General features: G+C 55.0%; 6 protein-coding genes across 6 annotated transcripts; 3 read left to right on the top strand and 3 right to left on the bottom strand.

Moving 5' to 3' along the window:
- Positions 1–2,154: 2,154 nt before the first annotated feature.
- On the top strand, positions 2,155–4,755 carry D7B24_006808 (uncharacterized protein; the record flags this gene model as incomplete). Its single annotated transcript, XM_028640929.1, has 2 exons — positions 2,155–2,220; positions 2,293–4,755. The coding sequence occupies 2 exons, from the start codon at positions 2,155–2,157 to the stop codon at positions 4,753–4,755; spliced, it is 2,529 nt and encodes an 842-aa protein (XP_028498895.1).
- Positions 4,756–5,790: 1,035 nt separating this feature from the next.
- Positions 5,791–7,537, top strand: LACTBL1 (putative beta-lactamase-like 1; the record flags this gene model as incomplete). Its single annotated transcript, XM_028640928.1, has 3 exons — positions 5,791–6,259; positions 6,310–6,438; positions 6,501–7,537. 3 exons carry the CDS (start codon positions 5,791–5,793, stop codon positions 7,535–7,537), a joined length of 1,635 nt encoding a protein of 544 aa, XP_028498894.1.
- Positions 7,538–7,660: 123 nt separating this feature from the next.
- On the bottom strand, positions 7,661–9,408 carry D7B24_006806 (uncharacterized protein; the record flags this gene model as incomplete). Its single annotated transcript, XM_028640927.1, has 3 exons — positions 7,661–8,090; positions 8,153–9,112; positions 9,179–9,408. 3 exons carry the CDS (start codon positions 9,406–9,408, stop codon positions 7,661–7,663), a joined length of 1,620 nt encoding a protein of 539 aa, XP_028498893.1.
- A 1,305-nt stretch (positions 9,409–10,713) lies between these two features.
- D7B24_006805 (uncharacterized protein) lies at positions 10,714–13,108 on the bottom strand (the record flags this gene model as incomplete). The annotated part of the gene is made up of 3 exons (XM_028640926.1): positions 10,714–10,728; positions 11,086–12,604; positions 12,666–13,108. 3 exons carry the CDS (start codon positions 13,106–13,108, stop codon positions 10,714–10,716), a joined length of 1,977 nt encoding a protein of 658 aa, XP_028498892.1.
- A 1,347-nt stretch (positions 13,109–14,455) lies between these two features.
- On the top strand, positions 14,456–15,490 carry D7B24_006804 (uncharacterized protein; the record flags this gene model as incomplete). Its single annotated transcript, XM_028640925.1, has 4 exons — positions 14,456–14,828; positions 14,889–15,150; positions 15,219–15,393; positions 15,443–15,490. The coding sequence occupies 4 exons, from the start codon at positions 14,456–14,458 to the stop codon at positions 15,488–15,490; spliced, it is 858 nt and encodes a 285-aa protein (XP_028498891.1).
- A 62-nt stretch (positions 15,491–15,552) lies between these two features.
- On the bottom strand, positions 15,553–20,545 carry D7B24_006803 (uncharacterized protein; the record flags this gene model as incomplete). Its single annotated transcript, XM_028640924.1, has 4 exons — positions 15,553–17,263; positions 17,999–20,107; positions 20,158–20,244; positions 20,319–20,545. The coding sequence occupies 4 exons, from the start codon at positions 20,543–20,545 to the stop codon at positions 15,553–15,555; spliced, it is 4,134 nt and encodes a 1,377-aa protein (XP_028498890.1).
- Between the last annotated feature and the right edge of the window lie 779 nt (positions 20,546–21,324).

The following is a 21,324-nucleotide window of genomic DNA, read 5'->3' as shown; positions in this document are numbered from 1 at the left end:
AGTCCGATCTTTTCCGATGATGCTTACCGCCATGGAAATAATTGACGTGATAACAGTGGGTTTTATGGAGAGCTTCATGTACCTAGATACGGAAAGGAGAGTCAATGAGTCGCGTAAACTTCAGATTGTTTAAAGTAGGATAACGATCCAATCTCGCGAATGAGATGCCAACTGAACAGCGAAGCTGGCAATGTTGACAGGACCACAGTGGATTTCTGAATTATATCCATTTATTCTCCACATGGTAGCCTGATTTCTCCCCGTACTTTGACTTTGGAGTTCGCATCTTCTATCTTGTTGAGAAAGACCTGCCGGATCGGACTTCTTAAGTCTGGCTGGATTGCTCGTCATGCTGTTACGCAACCCGACATCAAAAGCCTAAGGCTTCGCATCTGCACATCTCCGGCAAATTGCGGCTGCAAAATTGATTAGGAAAACTATACAACTATCTAAACCTATCAAAAAGAGGAGTTAAACCCAAGAAAGTGGTAGGACGATGAAAGATTTGCTTCCTATCATGACTGTAGTTGGACTCTGAGCCACAGTATCAGTATTACATTATCTTCCATGGAGGATGGCCTCTTCCTGCTTGAACCTGTACTGATGTCGTGCAATCTTGATCAATCCAACGATGCAAGCCATCTTAATGAGTAGGAGAAAGACAGCATCTCATCATTTCAAGTCTCTGCCATGGACGGAACCACATCGAACAGCTCATAGAACATTGCGGTGATGTTCAAGGTTAACATGCATCGTTATCGAGAACCTTACCCCGCCTATCGACAGTCCTTTATCGCTGGATCGAGCTTCAAAACTTCACACAAGTCAAAAGATAACTACACCGAGAGTTGCGCCAGTCATTTCGTGCAAGAAGCGAATGAGTCATGTCCCCGTCAGCACAGCAGCTTCGTGAGCCACAAGCTATGCAGCAGAGGTGCCTTTGATTTTGTTTAGATTGAACTGGGACAGCCGTGATATGATTCTATTTTGAGGCCCGTATACAATGGCCCAGGATGTCCCTCCATGGAGAACGTCAAGATAGAATGTCAGATTTGAACTTCCAGGCCAGCTATGTGATGTCGCTTGATCGCGCTATATCAGCAAAAGTCTTCAAGTAGGCGGTTTAGCTGGCTCCTTGGCTCCAAAGTTCACGAGACCGTTCTCGGGCCTAAAGGGATAGGACCTCGCGAAATCTACGGACAAACAATTGTTTTGAAGCCATCAGCGAGGGGAATCTCAAAAGCCCTGTCTCGCCATTTGCCCTTACCGAGGCCCTGTATCCGGCAAGCTGCCTGGGCCACCAGCAAGGACGGATGGTTGTCACATGTGCACGTGGAATCCGTGGCTTGAGTGAAGCACGAAGTGTGATAGAGCTCAACGTTTTGAAGGTTCAATAGCGGCAGAGTTCGGGGGGGCTGACCAAGCCTATCGTCAGCTTTGCCCGATGCTTCACATGTAGTATCGTCTCAAAATTATATTAATGATGGACAATGAACCCTTTGCAATGCAGCTTAAGCACTAGATGCATGCCAGACCGAATGTGACTCGTCCTCTCTGTAAACAAGGCTTCGCGGCTCGACGGCAAGGTTCATTCATCTATAAGCCACATGACCATGAGCCCCAGACCGTAGATCTTGATCGCCATACCATTTGATCCAATGAGGGGCTTGTCGGAGATGATATATCCAAACTCAAAACTGCGGAACGGTAGATGCAGAACATTTGCGGAACAGCTAGGATCCAACCGAATTTGATAGGTCGGACGTTATTACCAGTGGTCGCTTGTGTTCCTGGAGTGCTCGTGGGTCAGATTTAGGGGTCGTTGCGCGGAGAATTTGGTGCACACCCACTACGGGAAGCGAGATCCGAGGGGGGTTCAGAATCCTCTGCACGACACCCGGGGCGCTTCCAGCCTATTTTCAACCTTACTATTCTCGCTGAAATCCAGAACGGTTTGCGCCGGAACGGCCACCATCTTCGGAAGGAACATCCACAATGTTAGATGTCTTAAGGGTCTTCGTGGCCCTTTGAGCGATGATATGAGGGGAGATGAAGAGCGAACAAGATCATCATCTGTTTGCTTGATCGTTCCACGCTCACCACCAACAGCTGTCGCATCGTCATTGTTGTGCGCATCGTCTTTCAGCTGTCGAGATGGGCCGCTATATTTCGCAGCTGGACGTTGAGACTGTCCTCGCGACCCTGACGATCGACGAGAAGGTTGGTCATCCAGTCTCATAGCCTTTCATACGGGGCTATCAGTAGAGAGTGAATCACTGACTTGCATACCAGATTACACTGCTTGCGGGCAAGAGCTTCTCCGAATCAGCAGACATTCCCTCAAAAGGCATCCCGTCCATCAAATCCGTCGATGGACCCAATGGCGTCCGTTCAGCGGCCACGGATGAGTTGATACGCTCGGCCTGCTTCCCAGCTGGCTGCTCTCTCGCTGCGACCTTCGACCCCCTCATCGCGCGCCGGACTGGTCGCGCCCTCGCCGCTGAAGCCAGAGGCAAGCGTGCTCATGTCCTGCTCGGCCCGACAGTCTGCATCCACCGCCATCCACTTGGCGGCCGCAACTTCGAGTCTTTCAGCGAGGACCCCTTTCTCGCTGGAAAAATGGCGTCACAGTACATTCTCGGCCTGCAGGAGCGCGGTGTTGGCGCCACCATCAAGCATTTTGTCGCCAACGAACAGGAGACCAAGAGGACCACTGTCGACGAGACCATCAGCGAGCGCACGCTCAGGGAGATCTACCTCAAACCCTTCGAGATTGCCGTCAGGGAAGCAAAGCCTTGGGCTGTCATGACTGCGTATAATCACGTCAACGGACAACACTGCGACAATCACGAGTGGCTGCTGAAGACGGTGCTGCGCGGCGAGTGGGGATGGAAAGGCCTTGTCATGAGTGACTGGGGCGGCACAAACTCCGTGGCTGCGGCGCTTAATGCTGGCCTAGACCTGGAAATGCCTGGACCGCCGAGGATACGAAAACTGCAAGCCGTGAAGGATGCAGTGGCGAAGGGACAGGTGACGGAAGACGTTATCGATGACCGAGTCAGGGCGGTCTTGGAGTGGGCGTTCAAACTCAAGGCATTTGAAGACGAGTCAGACCCCCAAGAGCTGGGCGTGTCGACAGACAAGCCCAAGATGAGATCAATCATACGAGAGTCTGGTGCTAGAGGGATGGTGCTTCTGAAGAATGATGGCGTTCTGCCTCTGAAAAAGGAGGAACTTAAGGGCAAGAGAGTCGCGCTCATCGGCTTTGCCAAGGACGCCCTCGCGCACGGAGGTGGCAGCGCCGCTGTCAACGCCTACTACAAGGTGACGCCTTGGGACGGCTTGCGTGCCGCCCTCGGTGACGGTGTCGAGTTCTCTTTTGCGCAAGGAGCCCACCGCGAACGTCTCTTGGCACCGATCAACAAGGACGGCAGCAGCGGCGCGGTTTTCGGCCTCGATGGACAACCAGGCTTCACGCGTATGCTGTTTGAAGACGGCAGGTCGGAACCCTCAAAGACGAGTCACGGCCAGACCCTGTCAGCGTATTCGCCCCTCGGTTCCCAAGAGTCGCTGTGGCGGGCCCTAGAGATCGTTGCCGACTTTACGCCCCTTGAGTCAGGTTCACACTACATCGCCTGCTCTGGCCTGGGTCCGACACAGGTTTATGTCGATAACCAGCTCATCTGGGAGCAGACGGGTAATTCAAGCGACCCCATGGGCTCCCTTTTCCTGGCGGCCCCCGAGCAAGAGTTCCGGCATCATTTCGAAGGCGGCAGGAAACACCGCCTCCGTATCAGGAGTGACCCTCCTCGCAAGATTGGCCTCGAGATCCTCGAGGGCCGCAGCGGCGTCCGCGTCGGCTTCTCCCTCGAGTCAGTCCATGACGCCGACCTCCAGGCCGAAGCCGTGAGAATCGCTCAGGCAGCCGACCTGGCAATTGTCTTCACGGGTCACGATCCCCAGTGGGAAACTGAAGGCCGTGACCAAGATTCCTTCAACCTGCCACGTGGGCAGAATGAACTCATCGCTGCTGTGACCGCGGCGAATCGCAACACGGTCGTCGTCAACTCGACAGGCGTCGCCGTGGCCATGCCCTGGCTGGACCAGGTGCGAGGACTCGTGCAAGCATGGTTCCCAGGCCAGGAGTGCGGCAACTCGATCGCCGACGTGCTCACTGGTGCTGTCAATCCCGAGGGCCGTCTGCCTGTGACATTCCCCCAGAAGATCGAGGATGCGCCGGCGCATGGAAACTTCCCCGGCGAGTACGTCGATGGGCAGCTGAAGGTGACATACGAAGAAGGTATTTTTGTGGGATACCGCCACTTTGACCGCCTTACGAAGGACAAGGTCAACTTCCCTTTTGGCCACGGTCTCTCGTATACGAGTTTTGAGTATGGCGCGATGGAAGTGGCCAAGACGTCGCATGATAACGATAGCTATGCCGTCAGAGTTGATGTGAAGAACATTGGAAGGGTCGAGGGTGCCACGCTGGTGCAGGTCTACGCCGGCAGGGTGCAGGCCTCGACCGACACGCCGATCAAGGCTCTGGCTGGATTCCAGAAGGTGCGTCTTCAGCCTGGCGAGGTGAAGAGAACCGAGATTTTTGTCTCAGTCAAGGACTTTGCGTCGTTTGATGAGGCCTCGAAGCAATGGGTGATTCAAGGTGGTGAATACGCCATTTCGCTAGGCGAAACTGTGGCGGATATCCTGCAGACCACTGTTGTGCTACTAGAGGCAAAACAGTGGAAGCCATGAGTGCGTTTTCCTCCACCGACTGTTGTAAATCTATGCATCAGGAGGAAATAATACGAGATGATGATCTGAACGACTGTCGGGACACTTGCATTCGGGTGTCGTCGGTCTTTTTTGTATAACCTGATGAAGATGAACGCGGCTTGCTTGTTGCATCGGCCTGCCCTGAATACCCAGGCAGGCCGATTGAGAAGAAGGCAGCGATATGTGAGGAAGCTAAGAGCGCGAACCGAGGACTGCACGCCACTTCTCACTTGAACTCCCTGCCTTGAAATGAAGCGAGGTGCGGTTCTAGAGGGAATAGGCTCGATGATCTCAAGAGTTAGGTTTGTTCGCAGGATCACGGCTGCGAGGATGACGAACCTCGCAAACCGTCAGGCCTACCCTCATTTGCCAGCTCGCATTTCACAAGTCTCCACTCTCTCTAGACACGGGCTGTACAGCCCCTATCGGATTTGCCCTGAGACGAATTCCCCTCCCCCACCGAATCCTTTTAAAGCCTTCGGAGATTTAAGCTGATGCTGCACAATGTAAAGGCTACGCGGCGCTGGTCCTTCAAGTTCGGTCAGAAAACCCACAAAGGCGTGTTTGGGCCTCTAAATGTGACGCGTCGAAGACCGAGCCGACGAATAAGTGCTCGGCCATAAAGCCTCCCTATCCTATATGAAGGATTTCCAGAATCCTAGGCACTGTGAGTGCCGCCGAATTTGCGAAGCCCAAGTGCTGTCGTGTGGGACCATTGTAGTTGGACGGCTCGGACTGTTTCGCCTAAGCTTGCGCGTCCTTGAGAAACCTGCCCTTAAGGAGGATGAACATTTGACAAACTCAGTGTCACTTGGTAGATATATAAGTGTCCAGGTCTGAAGAGATCGATTACCATCAGTCATCCGCAACCGCATCCTCCTCTGCAACTTCTGCAAGCAAGTCTCACCTCCTTAGTACTGTTCTGGCAGTCGTCCTTTCAGCCTTCCAAACGACCAACTCTTTCGCGATCTGGAGTAGAAGGGATTCAAGTGTCTGCCTCTCTCCACAAACAACATGAAGGTCACGATAGCATTGGTAGCTCTATCGTGGCTGACGTGGGTTGCCGCCCATTGCCCTCCCACTGGTGCCGTTCTGCCCAACCTCAAGATCAGGTCGAGCGACGGAATAGCAACAGCTCTCGAAAAAAGTTTGGACAATGTCGTCAAGTCCTGTCAAAACGACTTCAACATCACGACAACGTCTTTCTCGATCGCGATCACTACAACTGATGATACTTTCTTCGAGTTTCACCACACAGCACTGCTTCGTGACGATACAGGCGTCAATACAGTTAATGGAGACACCATTTACCGTTTAGGATCTGTAACGAAAGTTTTTACCGTCTTGTCTCTTCTTTTGGAGGAAGGTCTCAATCTCGATTCGCCTATCTGGCAGTTTGTGCCAGAGCTGGAGAACATCGTCAAATATAAGGACACGACATTGAGGATGTTAGCAAGCCAGATCGCTGGTGTCAACCAGGACAGTAAGAACATCCCACAGCACAAGAATCAGCCATGAAACTAATTTTCTTAGGCTTCGTATATGACATCTCCGCAACGATCCCGCCTCTTATGCTGGCGCAGCTTGGATTCCCGAATATACCCATCCCCGAAGGACTGCCGACTTGTGATGCGATCCAGATTGGCGAAGCTCCTTGCACTCGTAGACGCAAGTTATTTCCGCAGGCCATGCCAATTTGACGTAACCTATACTGATTGGCGCAGAATTCTTTGATGGGCTCAAGTTTTCGAACCTTACCTGGCAGCCAGGCACCAACGCTGCATACAGCAATCTTGCCTACATAATCCTCGGCTTTGCTGTCGAGAACATTACGTCCTCCTCCTACGCCGATGCCCTGAATGACCGTATCGCCGCACCCCTCAGACTCAAAAACACAGGCACCAGAGTGCCCGTTATCGAAAACGGCATCATTCCCGTCGGCGGCCTCGAGTGGTATACTAGACCACTTGCTAACTACGACAGTACCGGCGGTATGTTCTCAACGCCACACGATTTGCAGTCTTTCATCCGCAGCATCCTCAACCACGAGCAGCTCTCCCATGCCAACACTGCCATGTGGCTCAAACCAGTCGTCTTTACTGCCAATCCTGCCGAAGCCGTCGGTATGCCTTGGGAGATCTACCGTCCCAGCGACCTGACACCCGACGGCCGCCCGATAGAGACTTATAGCAAAACCGGAAACCTGCCGTTTTACGCCGCGCACATTGCTTTCTTGCCTGCTTATGGTGTCGGTCTCTCCATCAATACCGCTGGCCAGGAGGCATTTACCGCCGTCAGGGACCTCCTCGATATTGTGATCCGCACCCTCATTCCAACTCTCGAATCGGTCACGCGATCCCAGGCGGAAGCTACCTATGGTGGTACCTACGCCTCCGAAACCGGCTCGCTGACTCTAGTCGTGGACGATGGTCCAGGGCTCAAGATTGAGGAGTGGATGGTCGGCAATGGCAGCGTCCTCGATGCTTGGCTGAAATTTCCTGGACGGGAGGATCTCTCCAGTGTTGATGCGAGGGCTTATCCGGTCGGTATAGATGACCGGTGGTTGGTGTACTTTGAGGGCCATTCGTCAAGGAACAAAACTGGGATCTTTGCCAAGCAGTGTGAGACGTGGATCGCGCAGGATGGACTGAGATTTGCGGGATTGCCAATCGATGAGATTGATTTCAAGTTTGAGGATGGAAGGGTTGTCAGTGTAACGTCGCCCGGTTTGCGGCAGGAGTTGCTGAAGATTCGACGGTGATGGCTTTCATGTCAGGGTACGTGGCGGTGTTTCAGATATGGCTGTTGCATCAAGAATGCGTCGTCGTAGGGGAATGGAATTCATCATAATTCAGATGGTGCCTATCATTGGAGTAGCCGAGTGTTAAACAGGTGTTGCTGGATCCCGGACCCCATCTTGCTTCTCGCCCTCGCCGTCGTCCAAGTTTGCGCTTGGGTTATGCCATGCCCTGAACTGTCTGGCAGACAACCCGAGCTCAAACATGCGGTCTATTTCACCCGGGGTGCGACCTTTCATTTCTGGAACCTCAAAGAATGTAACTCCAGCGGCGAGAAGACACAAGCCAGCAAACACGAAGCCTGTCTTCGCCCGAAGGTTGCCCTGATCGGGGTTGAAGATGTACGGCAGCACAAAGCCGAAGATAGAGTTACCAGCTCCCGACGTAAACCAGCCGATGCCCTGGGCCTTGGCTCGTAGATGCAGAGCCGACGTCTCGGCGCTGACGACGTGGGAGCAGGGCCAGGCACCCAAACTCGTGGTGATCACCACCGCAATCATGGACGCTGCAGTATATCTGTTGCTGGGTCAGCCTGGTCACGACGCACGATAACGAATGTTAGAAGGGGTTCGACTTACGCAACGACGACTTCGCCAGACCAGATGCCGCAGATACCCATACCCGCCCACAGCACGGAGGCAACGCTCAACGAGATGAGCAATAGCTTCCTCCTACCTACCCGTGAGAGCACCCAGATACTGACGATGTTGGTGATCAGACCACAGACGATGCCGAGCATCAGCAGAATGACACTTTTGTCGTCATCCATACCGACGATCTGGAGGAAGTAGCTCGACTTGGACAGCAGCGTCAGGCCAAAGAGCTGCGGCAACAAGTTTGCAAACATGACGATCAGAGTGCGTCGGAGATTCGGCTTCCGGAACGAGTCAGTATACGTCGCCTGCGCCTGTTCCCTCTCGTGCTCAATATTCTTTTGAATGACGGCCAGCACGGCGGCCGTGTCGGCGCCGGGCTCGTCGAGTCGCGTCTGCGCCTTCAGGGCCTTGTCGTGTTGACCCTTGCGGATGAGGTAAGTCGGGCTCTCGGGGATGAAGAAGGCGATGATCATGGGCAGGGCGGAAAAGGGCCACTGGGTCGCGAAGCAAATGGTGTAGCCGTTGCTTAGGTCGAGACACGCGTAGATGACGCCAGCGCCGACGAGCTGGCCGAGGAGCGTGAAGATGGGGAAGAAGGCGAGCAGTGGGCCGCGCAGGTTCGGCGGCAGCACCTCCGACATGTACGTCTGCGTCGTGGCCATGACCATGCCGATGGCGCCGCCCTGGAATCCCTTGCCGGCGAGGAAGAGGCCGCGTCGGGTGTCTATATCTCCCGATAGGTACGAGACGAAGCAGACAGCGACGCCGATGGCCGACAGGAAGGAGCCGACGGCAAGGGACCCGCGGCGACCATAGCGGTCTTGAAAGAGGCCGCCAGCGAGAGCACCGATCATGGAGCAGCCCGGTGAGGCAAAGTTCCAGAGGCCGAGCCATAGAGAAGGAAGGATCCATTCACCGTCGAGCTGGTAGCCAAAGTCCTTTCTGCATTGTTCGTCAGCATGCTTGGTGCTGTGGTCAGTTGGTACTGGGCACGAAGGATGAACTGACTGAAAACTGGGCATGGCGGAGACTGTGCCAACGATCACATAGTCATATCCGTACATGAGGATGGCAGAGGTCATACCCATGCAATAGAAGACAATGCGACGCCATTTCCAGAGAGATTGTCGAAGCTTGAGGTGTGTGAACTCATTCGTTTCGGGCGGTGCCGTCAAGACACTGCCATTACTTGCAACCTTGTCGAACTGTTCGACGGCGGCGACTTTCTTGTCCTCCATCGCGAATAGGGTTGCGGGCACGTCGTTCGCGTGCCGTTCTGGAAATGGAGCAACAAAGGATGTGACCAGCCTGCAGGCGACCCTGAGGTAGGTATGCAGTGAAATCCTTAAAAGTCACGCCCAAATCCAAGAATGTTGTTCGAATCAACACAGCAACACAGTCAGTCAGAAGGTCAACGCCATTGGGCACAATTGGGAAGAGAGGCGAGACCAAGTTGTTGCTTTATGTTGCCCTTGCTCAAGAGGGGGGCATGCGCACATGTTCATGAGGACCCTCTCCTGTGTGACCAGGAGAGCATGCCAAGCTTGAGATGGGCAGGTATCTCTACATGTGGTAGGGTGCACCGCCCGCTAGCCTCCCCCATAACCCAAGACAAGTTTGCCATCCGCCCGTGTTCCTTATGGCGGCCCTGTGCCTGTCCTATGGGAGGTCCCGCCTCAGCATAGGGCCCATAGGCATGCCGCTTTCAGAGTCTTGGCACATGGCCAAGGGGCCAGTGTTGACGCTCGAATAAAGTTACACTACATGGGACTACCAGGGGGAGCGGCAGGGGTCTTGGTTCACGGCGATGCTGTGCTTGACCCCTCATTTGGAGCCGTGATCTGGCCTTGGGGGCGGCCAATCATGGCCGCACTGGGACAGATTGGCATGCGGGCAGTTTGAACCTTTTCTCGACGTGCCCTGATGTCTCGCGTTTTGCTGCAGTTGGTGTGTGGCCGATGAGCCAAGACCTCGGTATGTCGATCTTAATGAGCATGTGGAAGTGTGTCCAAAGACTCAGCCATTTGCACGAGGTAAGGGAAAGAGATAATAAAGGTTGTTCACGTGAAAGGTGATGCTTCAAGGTTTTTGGAGATGCACACCTACGCTGAGCAGCTATTGTCCTCGAGCGTAACAATGCCTGCGCTTGTCTCACTCCGCGCCGCCACCAAACGTCGATCCTGGGAGCCGAGACTGGTCTGTGTTTCCTCTCTGCTCAGCACCCGTAACGAAGCATGGGTACAGTGAGTCTCCCCAAGTCGTACGCCGGCCATTCTTACTTTAATGCGCGATCTCGTACGACGGGACCAATTCATGTGGCTGCTATGGTGGGAGATCGGCAACCCGTTCGCTGAGACAATACGTTCGGGGGACCTGCCAATATCTTATTACCGCGTCTGCTCTTCCCTTCTGCGTGCGTGCGACTCGCGTCATGCATCAACCAAATCTTCAACCGCTGTAGCCTCGAGTCAGATCTATGAGCCGGGGTCTGGCACTGGTGATGATGGAATGAGGGGACCGGGTATCGATGTCGAAAGAGCTTATTACCCGATCCGCATCTAGTCATGGTTCGTAAGGTTGTCAGAGAAGTGGTCTCAGTCGTCTTTGGCAGTGAGCGGTCATGAGGTGGACATCAAGGTAAGCCAGGTCGCCTGCCAGAGTCCAAGTGAGAAAAATGATCCAGGATTGCGCCGTTGTCCATCTACCATTATATATGTCTCTCATTAATATTACAATCACCAACTGAAGCACTCCTCCACCAACCTGACCACCCCCGAGACACCTCTCCTCCTTCGCCCCCGATTGATGTCAACAATCACCCTCCGAACCTCATCCGCCATACCTGCTGGGCCACTGACGACTACCACGATGTCTCCCCTCCTTCTAGATGTTTCCTGCCCAAGCACCTCTCTCACGTCCCACCTTGCTCCGACGCGGACATTTACGTCCAGCCCCGGCCCCGTCAACTTGTCGACACCAACGTGCGTCACCAAAGCCGATGACCGGCACGCCCAGTACAGCGCCGTCCGAGCATGTGGCAATCTCGAGCGTGCTGCGAGGAGCGGGTTGACGGCCGTGATGCCTGCGCCGCCAATCACGCAGACGACATGCGGGTCTGTAGCGTAGCGATTGAGGGACAACGGTGGAGGTGCCGTCTCGACAAGGACGGGTAAAGACGAGGTGGCGGCGAGTCTTGCCGTCAGGCCCTTTTCTCGACGGATGAGGAACGTGAGGCAGGGTATCGGCGATGTATGCTTTGGTCGCTCATCATCCATCTCGTCATCGTCTTGCTCTTCGTGGGCGAGGAGCGCCGTGCCAGAGTGAGGCGTCTGTGGGGTGACGGGCGTCAGCGGAATGCTGTCTGGATGGAGGGCACGCTGCTCGTGCGAGGTGTCGTCAAAATCGTTGGCGCGTTCCTTCTCAAGATCGGCGCTTGCTTCCGAGTCGGAGCCTACGAGCTCGAAGGGGAGATCTCCCTCGGCGTCGGCTGCGTAGTCGAGGGCCGTGCTGTCTTGTATCGAGGACGAGATGGAGAAGGGGTGGTTCTCCCAGACACGCCAGCTGAGGGAGGGGAAATAGAGGTAGGCGTAGCCCGTCGCTTTGACGCCGGGAACCGTGATGGATATGTACTCGTCGTCAATGACGGTTATGGCGGCGCGGCGGATACCATTCTTGGCCAGCTTTGCGAGACGGACGAGACGCTCCACCACCCAGATGAGGGAGGCGAGATAGATCCAGTTTTCATAGCCGTAGGCGTGGCTGAACTTGAAGTAGATGTGGTAGTAGCACCCAGCGACAGACAGCGACGCCAGAAGGACGTGCATGTTGAGGAAGAACTCGTAGTACCGCCGGCGTACAAAGAGCACGGACAGCGGAACCATGAGACACCATGCCACCATGGACAGAGTTCCGATGGTCCAATAGGCCTGGGCAAACTTCTTGGGAAGGACGTGGATGTGGAGCGCGAGCCAGATACCTGAGTGGAGCAGGGCCTGGAGGACGCACAGGTATGCCGTCCAGCGGTGATACAGGAGAAAAGAGCTGTACGACCAGCCTGTGATCCTGACGAGGGGGTTGTTGCGGGTGGCGTAGAGGATGGCGACAGCGAGGTTGGCAAAGGAGAGGATGCCGACGCGGTTCGCGAAGAACTCCAGTTTCCGGACATTGTCCACCGACCAGGCTGAACCGACAGAGCTATATCCAAATATAGAGAGGGCGACGTTGAGGAGGAGCTGGAAGCTGATGAAGGCCATCTGGCCCCTTGTTGGGAGAAGTCCAACATCGAGGGGAAGAGGGACCAGGTGGCGCTGGCCCCAGAGCGGGGGATAGATGAGTTTAGTCAGGACAAATGCCTCGAGTTTGGTAGAGCTTGCGATGCTGCTAGACAGAGCAATGAAGATGGGAAGCAGGACGGCCGTAAGGGCAACGATGATTCTGCAGCTTTGGTCAGTGTGCTGTGATGCTCAGAAAGGTATCTCGATAGCCATACCCGTACTTGGAATTGGACGTCTCTACACGAGCAAACGTCCTCACCATGGCAAAGGTCCTGTCCCAGTCCTTGTCAGGAACGAGTTTTGCACCAGTCAAAACCTCATGCTCTTCCATCTCCTCGCTTGGTGCCTTTCTGGCCTGGGAAAGGGCGTCATGGAAGCCGAGTCTTGGCGTCTCACGGTGCTCGGCGGCCTGATTCCAGATGACATCGGACGCCCAGAACTTGTCGATGGCCCAGGTCTCCAGCTCATCGCAGCGAGCCTGAATGCACCAAGCCAGTGACTCGAGATAGGACTCGTCCGTCGCAAAACACGCGGGCGTTGTCCTGAACTTGGACTCGTGGCCGCCGTGTCGCCTCTCTCTAGGCTTCGGCTCAACAGTCGAGCAATTAAGGCGGTGCGGGGCAATGGCGTTCCGGCAGGCGAATGCACACGGAGGATCGTACATGTGGATGCCATAACCAATGAGACCATGGGCCGACTCCTCCCCATGGCCATGGGCAACAGCATGCCCGACAAGTTGGCATGAAATGACGAAGGCGAAAGCCAAGCTAGAGACTGCCCCTTTCCGGGCTGATGGCTGTGGGGCCATGAGTGGCGTCGTCTGAAGTGACCCGGCAGTGTCTGTTCGTTGACGGAGGGCGCAAGTGCCCCGGCGTCGGTCGCATGAAGTCACGTTCTGCGCCTGGTCGGAAACGTGCCTCTGAAGGATGAATATCGTAGGATGTAGATGTCAAGTCGAGGGATTGTCTCTCACGTCGACAAATCGACCGAGGGTTGAGGCTGGCCCCGGTGCAGGCAGGCGCGAGCCGCCCAGTGTACAGTCAGCACCAGAGGCCAATCACTGCGCTGGGCGGAGGGCCCTTAGCGTCAGTCGGCGTAAACTTGCTCAATCTAGCGCCATCGCCCATCGCGTTGTCTCACTTCACCCCTCAGCCACCAGCCTTTCTGCCGTTGGGACTCCACATCTCCGTGATGCTCAGTGATTTTTCATGCGCTGGACCTGCAGCAGCAATTGCTCAGGAAATTTCTGATTCGTAGGAGAGTCTGGCAAGGCGCATCATGACGGCGCATAGGGTTTGCAGAGTCGGGAACCAAAAGCTGACTTCGATCCAGACGCTGGCCATCAAGGTATCTCTAGGAGAATGCTACCAGACCTCAGCCTCTCTACTGGATGGAAGCTCAAGGGTGACAATCTACTGACCTGGAATACAAGCAGCTCGTTATAAAATCGTATATTAAAGTCGACCATGATTCGAATCCTACGACTACTCTTACATGAGTTCGCTACAGTTATAGTGAAGTTCACCAAAGAACTAGAGATCATGAATCATCTAGCGAACAAGGCCCGATTTCGAGATACAGAAAAGCTTGTCCTTGAAAGCCTTAAGTCTTCTTCCGACTTTTTACACTGCAGCTAGAGGGTATCCCCTGCCAGTGTCTAGAGACGGTCATAACGGGACCGCGTACCGCGCCCACCAAAGATGGGATGCCATGGCAATGTCTGACCCGCAGGCGAGTTACCGATTTTTGTACTCGAAGGTTTGCCAGAATGGATCTGCCTCTGCTGATGGGACCTTTCAGCCTATGCTGCGGCGACCTGGGCTGGGACAAAGTCCTCATCTGTCTTGGCGATTCGTATTCGTATTAATGTGAGCGTTTCGAAGGATCGCCTGTCTGTTGGGGCCACGAGCGTCCTGACGAGGAAGGGTCCTGGCATATATAAAGTGATGAGGACGGCATTCCTTCTCAAAATTTACTCCAATAATCAGGCAAGGCCTGCCAGATCTTCAACATGGCCAATGATAGCTCTCAAACGAGCAACCATGGGAGCACCAAGCCCTTTACAGTCATCGTCCACCCCTTTCAGTCACCTACTCCCGACTCCTGTGCCTATGAGATTGGATCGAAGGCCTCCTCGAATGCATTGATATTCATCGGCGGCCTCACGGGCGGCCCACACACCAGCCGGACCCCAAGAAGTCTGGCTCATGGACTTGCTGCTGCCTCAGAGCTGGACTACTCCGTCTGGGAGTTCCGCATGCGGAGCTCATACTCCGGCTTCGGGTTTTCCAGCATTGCCAACGATGTCGAGGATGTCAGGGCTCTCGTCACTTATCTGCGCAGCCTCGGAAAAAACAAGATAGTGCTAATGGGAGTCTCTACTGGTAGGCCACCCAATACTCCGAGCCAGTCTGAAGAAATTTGACTAACGATTTGAGGAACAGGGTGCCAGGATTGCATCGAGTACACGAACCGTGTCAAATATGATACTCCTCCCGTGGACGGGTACATACTGCAATCTCCGGTGTCTGACCGCGAGACGGCAAGCATGAGCATGCCTGTAGACTACCTCGAAGCCACCGTTGCTACGGCGAAAGAAATGATCGCCCAGGGGAGACATGAGGACGCCATGCCTCGGGATTCAATCCCTCCCGTCTTTTCATCCCCGGTGACAGCATACCGGTGGAACTCACTTGCCGCCAAAGGGTATGTGTAGACCGGGCCAACGGGACAAGGCTTGAAAAATTGGAATGGAAGGCTAACGTAAGCTGCAGAGGCGATGACGACTTCTTTTCCTCCGACATACAAGACGACACACTTGATACGACGTTCGGCAGGTTTGATAAACCTGTGCTGCTGATGCCTGCCGGAAAGGATGAGCTCGTGCCGCCGACGGTGGACAAGGAGGAACTTCTGGAGCGCTGGGTAAAGGCATGCCCTCAAGGTATTGTGAGTTCTTTGTCTGCTGTGAATCCTACGTCCGACCATGGCGTCACAGATACGATGGCTCAAGGATGGATGCTGGATAGAATCATGCCGTTTTTGAAAAGTATTTGAAGCTGGGAATGGTATCTCTCAAACTGCTATGCAGAAGAAACATGCTGCTTGTCATATGGAGAGTCGAATGTGAATCGCAATCGAAACATTACCCACGACGACCTGAGCTCGCGGGTCTTCGAAGCCGCTGACTTGAGGCGCTGTGATTTGCACCAAGTGAGGTGCGGTATACCAGACTGAATTGCCGTTATAGCAATCAAATCTGGCGTACGCTTCGGGAGAGGATGTTGCTGCAAAGTCAAAATCTGGTGGCGTAGGCTCTTGTGCCATCCATAGACGTCCATCACGAACACCTACCGCAACGAGTACATGACGGTGCTGCCCAGGATACAGACTTGGCGGGATGGTCAGGACAATGTAGCCATCAGGATAGAAATCCAGCACGCATTGCATGTGATCTTCCCGAACGTCATACATGCCGTGAATCATTGATGTGTATCTGTGAGCCGAGGTCCGAAGAAGGCGCAGATGTTCATCGTGGGCCGGATCAGTCGGCTTGACAAGCGTCGGTCTTTGTTCTGCAGCATGATGTGGTTCAAATATGGGCAGAGTCCTGGGGTCTGTCGAGTACAGACAGGTGACTATGCCGGGCGTTGTCTTCCTTGAGCTAAGCGTAGCCCCGATCCTCGCGCGAGGCATGCCGCTGCTTCCCACTGAGATCCATAACATCATGCTGTCCATGTTGTCTGCTTGCCTTTTTGAGATGGTGAAGTACGGGAGGGAAATCGTTCCGAGTCGAGTCCGGTAGAAATGTCCGTCTGGTCGGTCAGTCCTAGGCCGCAGAATGATAGCAACGAATTGGAGTAGCCGCGTCTCTACCTGCGGAAAAGGTGCCTGCGGAAGAGGAGAGCAGGCCAAAAATGCGAGGTAATAACCCTCAAAGAACTCGTCCAGCTTCATTAATGGTAGGTGTATGTGCAGGCCAAAGTTAGTGATGCTATAATCAGGCTTCATGCGATTGGTGCTGTGTGGGAATGTATTGACGAATGTCTTGTGGTCAACTACCCGGCGGCCGCTGAAATCGCGGAACATGCGAGGCGAAGGTGCAAGCATGCCGATGTCTTCTGGGCAGGGCAGGCCGTGAGGCATGGACCATGCGAAGATCGTGTGATCCGGAGTCGTCCTCATAATTTCGTCCTGTAGCCTATAAAAAGCCTTGCGGCCTTCGCCATAGATTGCCGGCATACAAACGCCGAAAATCCCCATCAGGCAGTATGCTTCGTCTTCAATCCTTGTGGTCACGCGTCTCGACGCCCACGACATCCGCTCTCCTACGCTGGCATCATCCAGCTTGCCGCGGTTGCGCAGGATCTCAGCTTTAACCCCTGTGATCTCTTCGAGTAAGGAATCCATCAGGGTCTTGGATCCCAAGGAAGACCGGCTCCATGTGCTGCTGATGAAGTAGACTTCAGCAGGGGCGATGAGCTCTTGTAGTGTCCAACCTCGTGTAAACCAGGCACTCTGTCGGAAGGGCGAGTTGGCAGCATGCAGTTCGATTGAGCCTGCCATGGGAACATCGTCGAGATATGCAAAGCATATGGTCGAGGCTTCATACCACGCATACATGGAGTTGATGGCTTCGGAAAGCTCTGCGCTGCTGGACTTGTCGATGCAGCATGTGTCGATCCAGGCATACTGAAGGTGGTAGTCTAACGCCCGAGCGCAGCAAGCCTGGATCTTTGCATAACCCTTCTTCGACTTAGCCGCCTCATCCTCGGTCTGAATCTCTTGGAAAGTGACCTCGTCAGACGATGAACCCCACCTGTGAGAGAGAATTGCGTATGGGGGGAAATTGTCCTGGAAGAATTCCAACTTGAACGAGGGGTTCGTGCGAGGATCGCGAGGATGAGGTTTGATGTGAAGAAGATACATCTTGGAAGATCATCCCACTTGTTGGCCAGTCTAATCGTATCGGCCTTTGATGAACATGCACCTTGAAGAGCGATGAGGTCTGACGAGGCTTTTCCCCCCAAAAACGCGAATGGGTCACCAAGAATCAGCTGACCTGCTGTGCATAACCTGCATTCCTAGCATGCGGCCATTGCAAGCTCATTCGTATCCGGCGCCACCGTCGCACAGGTCCACCATCGTCTTAGAGCATTCTACGTCAGCCAGGTGACAGCTACAATTATTTGTGTTATAGGATTTACGGTGGCAGATCATGACAAGTCATTTCCCGACCAAAATCAGTGGCAAGGGCGAAAAGAGGCCAATTGATGAACATTTTGGTAAGGGATGAAAGTTTCAGTCTCGAAATATGCAGGCCAACCTCAATCGCTAAATCAGTAGGTTTTAGACGGTAATATACTGGCTGCGACGTGGGATAGCTATTTTTCTACATGTCCCGCTTCACACAAGTCAGGCCACGGCTCTCAACGCGTCAGTCTTCTCTCTCAGAGCCCTTTAAGTAAGGCACTGCGAGTACCAGGGGTTCTGCGACTTGCACGTGTATCCGGCAGCGCACTGCGTGGGACCGGTCCATCCCTGTCCACCGCACTGTCCCCAGGGCGCCGCGACACCTGTGCCCGTGGCCGGTGGCGCGGCAGCGGTGGTGGTGGCAGCCCTGGTCGTCGTGGCGACGGTTGTAGGCACAACAGTGGTAGAGGCCCTCACCGTCGACGTCAGAGTCGTCGTGCCCCTAGTGGTGGTCGTAGCGGCAGGGGGCGCAGCCGTCGTGGTCGTGCCCGCGGGAGGGGGCACGGATCCGCCGGAGATGGCGCCCTGGGCCCAGAAGACGCCGCGGCCGTTGGTACCGACGTAGACAAGGCCGGCGTTGTTGCCACTGCCCTCGAGACGGTTGGCCTCGATGGAACCCCAGGCGATGGAGCCCTGAATGTCAGTCCACGAGGCACCGAGGTCGGCACTGCCGTAGAGCTTGGGGCCCTGGGGGCCGGTGCCGAAGGCGTAAAGATTCCAGGTCGTGCCAGCGCCGCGGCCGAGAGCGATCTGGTAGGTATTGGTCACGGTCGAGGAGACGAGGGTGAAAGAGGTTCCACCGTTGGTGCTGTGGAAAATACCGGCGTCTGTGGACACCCAGACGTCGCCGGCGACCTGGGGGTGGACAGCGATGTCGCGGATGACGGTGGCGCCGCTAAGGGTGCCGGCGGTGCTGAAGCTTGTGGCCGAGTTGGTCGAGCGGTAGAAGGTCGAGCCAGAGGCAGCGTAGAAGGCAGTGTTGTCGCGCTTGTCACTGGCAATCAGGGCGTTGTTGGGAAGGCTAGAGACGGCGGCAAAGGTACCCTGAGTTTGGGAACGGCGGACGCCCTGGTTGGAAGAGGACCAGAGGACAACATCACCATCGGCGGAGAGGGCTACAGCGCCTCCATAGGCAACCTGGCCAGCGCCGTAGTGGATGTACCAGGTGTTACCACCATTGCCGGAGAGGGCGACCTGCTCAGTGCCGCCAGTGTTACCGACGCGGACGACGTTGGCGACCTTGTTGCCAGCGTAATCAACGCTGGTAGAAGAGGTGAACCTGGGAGTGTCCCAAACGGTGGCGGGTGCGGTACCCAGAGAATTCTTGTTAGGGAAAGTGAAGCCGCTATCATCGCCAACAGCAGAGAACAGCTCGGTACCACCAGGAGCAGACTTAACCTCAAGGACAGCGAACTCCTCGATGCCGTCGGCAAGCGACTCAATGGTGATGTTGTGGGTGGTGTCCCACTTGGTCAAGTCGTGGCCTCCGTAGACGGTCAGACCAGTACCGTAAAGCCAGTGGTTAGAGTCATGGGGATCAATTTCCAGGGCCTCAATCATCCAGCCAAGCTTCTTTGTGTCGACGGAGATGAAGTTCTTAAAGATCCAGGGTGCCTTGGGTGTGCTGATGCTGTAGTAGAACTCCTGGTTGGGGTAGCTGGTCCACTTCCACAAGGTAGACCAAGTGTTTCCAGAGTCGGTGGAACGGTAGATCTGCGCGTCAGGGTACCATGAGTTCAGCGTGGCGACGATGAGGGTACCAGGCTTCTGAGCATCAACTGAGAGACCACCGAAACCGAAGTAGAGATCACCACCCGAGGCAGGCGTAATGTCCTTCCACACGCTGGTGGCGAGGTCATAGCGCCAGACGGAACCAGAGGTACCATCGTAAGGGCCAGTGCCATCGGAGTAGGACAGGTAGAGAGCCTTCTCGGCAGTCTGAATTCTGGCCTTGTGGGGGAAATACTTTCCAGGTTGTCCGGCAACGGGGCTCCAGGTCTGGCCGGCGTTGGTGGACACGTAGACGGAGGCAGTGACGTTATCGGCGGTGCCGACAAAGATTCGGGAGGTGGCGCCACCAGAGACGGCTGAGGTCTCATCAAAGGTGACAAATGTCAGACCCTGAGGGTCGTTGAGGTATCCGTTGGCATCATTGGGATCAGGAGCGAAGTTGCCGACGTTGGTGAAGGAGGTGACCTTGCTGAAGGAAACACCGCCGTTGGTGGACTTCCAGAGACCATTTCCACTGCGAGCACCGAAGTAGACGATGTTTGGGTTGTTGGGGTCGACTGCGAGACGTTCTCCAGTGCCGCGGCCGGGCATGTTACCACCAACCTTGAAAGGCAGGTCGGTAAACGTCCACGTCTGGCCCTTGTCGGAACTGCGACCGATGGCGCCATTGTTAGGATCCCTATTGACGTCAGTGACCCGTATTGTATATAAGACAGATGTTTGTCCTACCAGCTGTTGGTGTACATGCCAAAGGCCGCGTAGACCTTGTTGGCATCAGCAGGGTCCAGCGCTACTGCGTCGATTCCCCATCGGTTCCTGCATGGCATTGTCGATCAGTATGATGGCGCGTTTGGCTGGGCATGGGTGAGACTATGTCGGTATAAACTCACCACTTGGCATGGGTAGCAACGTAGTCCGTGACAGGCGTCCAGGAATCGTCGGCATTGAGACGGTAGAGACCACCAATATCTGTACGAGCATAGGCAACACCCTTCACCTTGGGGTGGAAAGAAATGCCAGGCACGAAGCCACCACCGCCTCCCATGCGAGCATTCTGCCACTCGAAGGCGGCATAGATGGGGCTTGCCGCGGCAAGAAGGAGTGAGAGAACCTTCATCGTGATCGTATGCCGTTCCAACGGTTTGCTGGGATGACAAGCGCCTGGAAGAGCGAGGCAAGGGAAGCGGGAAAGATCAGCGATTGTTGCCTTACTTATATGATACTCATTCCCGGATATGACGGCCCACCCCCAGGACCACGACGTTCCGAGTTGGACGGATGTTCGCGATCGTGAGATGGGAGTATACAGAGGGGTCCAAAAGCCGATCTAGGTCGTATCCCGCGGGGCAGCCAAGATTCTCACGATGGCTCCGTGACGGAATAGTGCAATTGCCCCAGGCTGGACCTGCATTCTCCAATTCAGATCCCAGGTTGATTGCCACTTTGGGGCGACTGGCGACTCGTCCCGCGGTCCCGGTTGCGCTACGCCGTTCCGAGCCGCGGACCAAGGAGCGTCCAGCTCCGATCGTGCAACATCAGGCAACGTTTTCCGTAAAGTCGTCATCCAGGTGACACTGGTGAGGCCAGGCTTTTGTCTCCATTAATTAAATGAGCTTGTTCTCATTGGAGCGGAATCCAATCAACGAGCGCTCCTCAGATTGACTGAGGGCAGGGTCTACTGTCGTGATGGCTTCGTGTCGGAATTGACGCGTTTTCCGGAGCCTGGCGTGCCCCAATCTATTACCCAGGCACGCCATGATGCAGCCTACAGGTCCAGAGCCATGGAAAGTACAAGATGGAGGCGCGGAGTCTGTGGAGCACGCGGCTTGTCTCCTCGCTGTGTAGTCCCCGTAACCAACCTCGGCCATTGTGGTCAGTGCCCAATCGCAAAACAGT

The sequence above is a fragment of the Verticillium nonalfalfae genome (genome assembly GCF_003724135.2).
Source record: "Verticillium nonalfalfae strain VnAa140/NRRL 66861 chromosome Unknown scaffold_5, whole genome shotgun sequence".
NCBI classification, from domain to species: Eukaryota; Fungi; Ascomycota; class Sordariomycetes; order Glomerellales; family Plectosphaerellaceae; genus Verticillium; species Verticillium nonalfalfae.
The sequence above is the reverse complement of the archived record's forward strand: the minus strand, read 5'-3'. Positions and strand labels throughout refer to the sequence as shown.